The 7202-nt window shown below is 39.4% G+C and overlaps 1 protein-coding gene across 2 annotated transcripts in view; it reads left to right on the top strand.

Annotated features, from left to right (window-relative positions):
• The window catches only part of TOX (thymocyte selection associated high mobility group box), a 388101-nt gene that overhangs the window by 293135 nt on the left and 87764 nt on the right, over positions 1-7202 (top strand). For both annotated transcript variants that reach the window (XM_019527707.1, XM_019527710.1), the window contains one exon: positions 1888-2166. In XM_019527707.1, the coding sequence (XP_019383252.1) occupies positions 1888-2166 (279 nt within the window). The remainder of the gene's footprint in view (positions 1-1887; positions 2167-7202) is intronic.

Genomic DNA, 7202 nt, shown 5'->3' with positions numbered 1-7202 from the left:
AGTTTCCCAAAAAAAAAAAAAAAAAAAAAAGCATATAAAAGGGATAGTGTAAGCTCTAGTCACAGTTTAACTCCAGCAGTGTTTCTCAGTAGCCCTGGGGATAGCACTCAACAATGTTCAGTGTCAAATGATGATAGACAGGGGTAAATGGAAGGGCTTCAGAGATACCTCACTTTCCCTTGTTCTTGCTGCAACTGGCATACTTCCAGCCCTTGCCTGCTAACACCATATAAAGCAGCAGCTGGTGAGTAACATTAGCAAATAAGGCCTCAGGGCTACCCATGTTCTAGTTCTCCGTTCACCAACTGCTATTCAGTGAAACAGCTGGATCAGAAGAGATACAGCCAAGAAGTAGTTAGAGTTTTATGTGTACAACTGTTTTGATATAGATTGTCTGCTAGAGGCAGAGATAATGATAGCTTTCAAGGCTAATATGTTTGACTAGGAGGGAAGCTGGTATTCGGAAGAACAGAACAAAAAGTCACTAACATAGTGTAACAATATAAATGTTTTCCAGGATTCAAATCTGAGCCTCAGTCAATGCTGTGCACTATTTTTTCACTCAGTGTGTTAGTAGTCATTGAATAAACTTAAATTATAGATGTTAATATACATTTCTCTCCCAGAGGTACTAATTTATAAAGTGGTACAAAGACAGCTATAACCAGAGGTCATCTTGTCAAAATATAGTTCATATATCTTCTAGAGCATCAAATTAACTTAAAGTGGCTAATGTCAGATTCCGGTATATCTGTTGGCATGATTGACCAGTCCATCCACTTTCTTAAAAATACTGTGAATCCATTTATGAGTTCAATATATACCTGCTGAAAAATCTTGACTTTAATTTTTTTTGTAATGAACAGTAAAGATCCAATTAGATGCTTGTATTATATTGATTTCTGATTCAGTGACTTACTGTTATAAAAAGATTTCATTGATCAGTAAACATTGGTTGCAAGAGAGAGGAAGACAGAGAAAATACCTTGGTTGTAATGTACACTTGAATTTCTTAAGTGATTTTAACCAGTTATACTATCTTTGATGACGAGGCCAAAAAGGTTGTAAAATAAGCATAATTATATTAATATTGTGGACCATTAACATATTTTGATATCGCAGTTATATTGTTACAGTGGCAATTTGTGTCAGATTCTACCAACTATGTATAGGTGTTTTTATGGTTCAGTTAGACTTGAATATCTATATCCATTCTGTTTTCATCTTTGAATTGACACATCAATTTAAAATCACCTCCAAACCACTTAAACTTAAAACTGAGTTATTCTCTGCTTTAAGTCTTTTCTCCAGCTCTGAATTTGAGTGCACCGGACAAACCTGTACAGCACCCATGTACAGTACATTTGACATCTGGATGAGTAAAGAGCTTTATTGCCCAGTGCTTTTAATTTTGATATTTGCAAAGACTGCATTTGTTGTGTGAATTAAAATACTATGTCTCATTACTGCTAAAAACCAGTGACCCAAGTAGAAAAATGGATTAATTTATCAACCTTGCAACTTTAGAGGTTCAGGTTCATATATGATTGTTGCTGCAAATTAGCTGAGAAGTCAATTAATCAAGCCATTAGATAGTTCCTTTTTGTCAGTATTCTGAATCTTAAAAATCACAGTATTTTTTGATACTGGCTTAAGAAATAGAAATGTTGGCCTTAGTCGTTTCTGGAATTTGGGGGGAAATTTGGATCTAAATCAACAGCCTGTAGCCCAAATCCATCTCTGTGAAATAGATCATAACTTTTGATCCATCTATACTGACTATTCTCATAACTCTGATTCAAACTGGTAGGTCAGCAGAGATTCCTTCAAGTACAAAGGAAACAAAATATTTTACTCATGGTTTACTTTCCAATTTTCCTTTTGTAGATGCAAGATTTACGGAATACAGAAGGGGCTCAATACAGTTCCCATCCTCAGATGGCAGCCATGAGACCGAGGGTTCAACCTGCAGATATTAGGCAACCAGGAATAATACCACATGGGCAGCTGACTACCATTAACCAGTCACAGCTCAGTGCTCAGCTTGGTTTGAATATGGGTGGAAACAATGTTCCCCACAACTCTCCATCTCCACCTGGAAGCAAGTCTGCAACTCCTTCACCATCAAGTTCAGTCCATGAAGATGAAGGAGAAGATACCTCTAAGGTAAGGAAAGGCATTAAATATTTTTTAAAATAATAATACATTTTAGCTATTTTAGAACCTCCTGAATAAAACCCTGAATGTTGTCTGGTATATGTTTGCCTTAATTGTGGAGGACATCATTCTACAAGCTTTACTGTCATCCAAATGATAAAGAGTGTAAAGGAGAATTTTAATACAATGATTGAATTCCTCTCTTGCATAGAAAGAGTGTTTGTTTCATGTCAAAACAATTTCTAAAAATAGCTATTTCTAAAAATAGCATATGGATGTGCGTGCAGTATGCTTATGCCTGGCATTTGGCTATAGCATGAGAAACTAGAAAACAATATGTGCAAGAAGAAGAATTGGAGAATGCATTCTAAAATAACTATTAATATCTTGGAAAAATTAGGGAGATGCCATTTCTTTATATTTAATGTAATTCCAGTGCTTCAGGATGATAGAGTTAAGCTTTATTAGTATTGCTAAAAGTGTAATACAAATTATCAACATCATCATTATTTATATAGTACTTTGCATGAAGAATCTCAACATGGTTTGCAAAGGTGGCCAAAGTCATATTATCTCCATTTTTGAGACCAGTAAACAGGTTATTACTTACCACACAATCACACAAGAAGTTAGGAGGAAAATCCAAATTAAACATGAGTTTTCCTGACTCCCTGATATGTGTTCTAGTCATCCAGAAAAGTTAATATTCCCAATATATAGTAACAGTAGTCATAACATGGCCATTTCTTGTGGGAGAAAAAGAATGTGAAAGAAACAAAAAAATGGAATTAAGGAATACAATTCAGTCAAGACATGTAAGTCAGAATTGTTTTCAAGCTGGCAATATCTTTATTTACTTTCCAATAAAAGTTCTATTTCATGACTGTCCCCTGATTTTACACACTTTCTTAAAGTTCTTGAATAATTTATATATTTAAATGAGTATTTTTGTAGTGAGGAAAACTTTACAATATAGCATATATAGACATGCTCATTCCTCTTTCATTTTTTTTAAAAAGTTATTTTTTGTGTCTGTTTTCTCCCTGTTCTCATGTATTGGGCCAGAGGCTGTGAATTACATAGATTCCTAAAGAAAAAGCTAGCCCTTGGGACCATAACCCTATAATCAGACTATCCTCTCTTTTTTAGCCAATCTTTCAATTATATCATGTCATCTATATGATTCTTTTTCTTTTCATGACAACAATATTTAGTAACATAATTCAGATTTCACTGAATTAGTGATTTCATATTAAAACAAATATTTTCACTTTCAGAAAAGAAAGTATTGAGCATTCTAGACAAAGTAAATATCTGAACACCAGATTTTTCTCCTATGGAAATTGATTTGTGTGTCCTGTTTTGTTTTTTTTTAAAGTGTGCTAATATGGAATCTCCCATTAAAATTCCCTCATCCTTAATTATTAGAAAACTGACGCATTATGGCCTAGAATTAAAATATTACATCATACAGAGTAGTTGATATATTATCTTAACATTTTCTAGAGTTATAATAGTGCTAACAGAAATTTTATAAGGGTTTTAAAACCATGTTTCAGGGTATTAGAGATTAGAATGAAACCTCGATGGAGGACAAATTATGTCATGATCTTCCTCCTGTGAGGTTCTTTGCACCTTCCTGTGAAGTGTCTGGTGTTGGCTTCTGTTGGACACAGAATACTAGACTAAGCATGTAATCCAGTATAACAATTCTAGCCTTTGCATATTTAAAGCATGTTATGTTTAGCATGTATTTTGCTTGGCACACTGCTGCCAGCCCCAGCTCCAGGTAGCTGCTGCCAGCGACGGAGCCCCAGTTGCTCCTAGCAGGGCTTGCAGCATCCCAGCTGCCTGCTGGGAGCAGCCCAGGAACCCAGCTGGCCGCAGCTCCTCAGAGCTGGGGCCAGCTGCAGTCAAGAGGCTCCAAACAGCTGTGCCAGGCTCCGGCATCAGCTCCGCACTGGCGCGGGCAGTGGGGGAGGGGCCTGAGGCAGCGCAGCCCTGGTCTCTCCCCCACTCCTGGCACAGAGGTGATGAGCCCGGTGCAGCTGTTTGTAGCCAGCCTGGGCTTGGGGCAGCTGCACCAAGCAGTGGGCAGGCTGCAAACAGCTGTGCTGGGCTCATCACCTCCATGCTGGGAGCGGGGGAGAGACCATATGAAAGCCATCATAGTCGTGTGTGTGTGTTTTTTATATACGATGGCTTTCATCTCTCTCTCTCTCTCTCTCTCTTTCTCACGCACACGCGCGCACACGCTATTCCCAGTGCTAATAATAAACAAACTTTAGGACCCCAACGCTGCAGTAACTGAGAAGTTCCAGTATACATATAAGGTAGACCTAAGAAGGACAAATGTAGTAGCTATTTAATACAAGAAAAGGGAAAAGTCGCAGTGGTATTAAAGGGGGGCATTGCAGAGTACTATGCAGCCGTGTACAGTAAACTTATTGTACAGAGTAACATCTTTCTAGATGCTTCTCTGCTTAGGGCTGACTAAACCAGAAGCAGGGCACATCTACAAAAGATGTTTACTGTGGAGTTGCCTAATTAGTAGGGGTGTCCGAAATGGGACATATTCAGTTCAGATTCAGCCTGAATTGAGGACAGTGATTCGATTCATTGATTCAGATCACTGTCCCTGATTCAGTTTGACTGAATCCAAATTTGAAGATTTGATGCTGATTTGGCGAATCAGTGATTCAGCCATAGACACAGCTTTCAATATGTTTTCTACATATTTCGAGGCACAGCTCATGAGTGCTGCGATGGTGGGGTAAATGGAGCATCCCACAGGAGCATGGGGGTGGCTTCCCACGTGCTTGGCAGTGAACCCGGAAGTGAACCGGAAGTACCATTTCTGATCCACTTCCAGGTCAGCTGCTGAGCATGCCGGCTCTGCGATTGACCATGGGGGGACCCTGGGTGGTCCCCCAGACCCAGAAGGCACCAGTCACCAAGCCAGGAGGGCGTGGAGGGCCCCCTTGCAAGCTCCCCGGTAGACCCAGAAGCACTTCTGGTCCACTTCCAGGTCTGCTACTGAGCATGCTGGGGACCCTCCCCCATGCTCTGGTGGGAAGCTCTAGCCACACCACCATCTCAGCATTCCCAAACCACCTGGTACCTTGAGATATGTAGAAAAAACACTTAAAGCTGTGTCTGTGTCCAAATCACCAAATCTTTCCGAATCGATTCGGAGGGTTACAGTTTGATTTGGAGAAATTAAAGGGTCCTCTGATTTGATTCTGATTCAGAGATTTGGCCACTGAATTCAGCCGAATCTCCACCGAATTGAATTGGGGACTGAAGCTTTGCACAGCCCTACAGAACAGTAAGGTTCCCAGAGAGTCTGGATCTATTAGGTGCACTCAAAGCATACCAAATTTCCATCAGTATTGTGTTTAGTACAGTGCATAGCAGCCTTAACCACTTTTGTTTTAAAAAAATGACTAAAGGAGGTCTTTTGTACACCTTTTGTATAATAGTCTCAAGTTATAACAGTAATTCTCAACTAGAGTGCTTCCATGAGATCATTTCAAGAATGCAGCAGGCTGCCAAGCAACTATTAGGTGTGCAAACACATACATGATTCACAGAATAAACCCAGAGATCACTAATAGGTTTCTATAATGTCAAAAACTTTCCAATCTGCTGCAGTCTGAGTTCCTTCAACAGCAGAATTGCTCTATTATTTTTCCATAGTCAAGAAACAAATGAAAGCCAAAAGTGAATATTTTCCAAAGGGGGCTTTGAGTCTAACAAGTTGGGGCTTGAGTGTGATAAGGTTAAGAATCACTGAGTTAAAGTATGGCTCCGTAGTCATCTGATAAAGGACACTTGCTGATGAGGCGGACGTACTTAATTCCAGTCCCTAATCCCAGTGCTATCTGTGCCTTTTACACTAGACAATCATTCATTAAAGAACAGAAGTAACCTTGGAAGCAGAGACTGGACCCTAGGACTCTCTTTCCCTAGCAGGACCTCAGCATTGGGCTTCAGGCTACCTCTTGCTTGTATTTGCAGTTTCATTCACTTTCTTGCTCCGATTTGAAGGCTTTTTGTATTTTTTGGTTGCACAGTGGCTGAACTTCAAAGGGAGGTGTAAAGGCCTGTACCACCCCACCTATATACACATACATAAATTATGTGGCTTAGTTGTTGGGGCTCAGTTGTCCAGGAAATTGTGTGTCTCAGTTGCCCAGTTGTCCAGGAAAGTAAATCCCCTCAGGCTAAGTGATCAAACCACAAGATTGCTACTTAAGAGGTGGGCAGAGGTGGCACCACCGTACACCAACTTGAAGAGGAGCACCCAGTTTTCCTAAGTGGGCACCTACTATACAGACCTGAGTCAAGCACCTAAACTCCAGAGAGGTGCAAGAGTTCAGATATCCTGTGGCCATAGCATTTCCTATTGACTAGTTCTAGATTCCTCCCTGCTCAGTGTCTAGAATTGTCCCTGCTCTTCAGCAGTGCCTACCTCTTCCCATTAACTGTATGGGAAGCTTAGCACCTAACCTTGCTGCTTTGAAGCATCCTTTTGGGGCCAGATGCCTAATTTTTAGGTATTCTGACATCCAAGTTGGAAGTGTCTGAGGGGTTTATCTGGATGTTACTCTAAAGCCCAAGGTGTTAATTTGTGTAGGACTTATATATCCAAAATTTAAGGGCTTGACAGTTCTCCTACACTGAGTATTAAGGTTTTGGGATTCAAAAAAAGAAACAGGAGAACTTGAAAAAAGTCAGTAATATAAGTAACTATAAATCCATTTTAAATAAAGTGCCCACTTATTGTGCATTTCATTCTGACCACTTCAAAACTCAAATACTGTATTTATGTAATTCTTGCCATAATTCATGGTGTTGGATCATTAAGCATGTATTCTGTTATTGCTAAGCATAATTGTGAAATGCTAGAAGCATTATAGGTTTGCAAATATGTATTTCTCAGTAGATGGATGGTGGGTTTTTTCATACTCATTTGAATTTCACTTATGAGAGAATTTCAAATAGTGTAGTTTAAAGGAAAGAGAGTGAGAGGACTGCAAGTA

The sequence above is a fragment of the Gavialis gangeticus genome, unplaced genomic scaffold (genome assembly GCF_001723915.1).
Source record: "Gavialis gangeticus isolate Ggan-Ray unplaced genomic scaffold, GavGan_comp1, whole genome shotgun sequence".
NCBI classification, from domain to species: Eukaryota; Metazoa; Chordata; order Crocodylia; family Gavialidae; genus Gavialis; species Gavialis gangeticus.
This window is presented reverse-complemented; position numbering and strand designations above follow the sequence as displayed.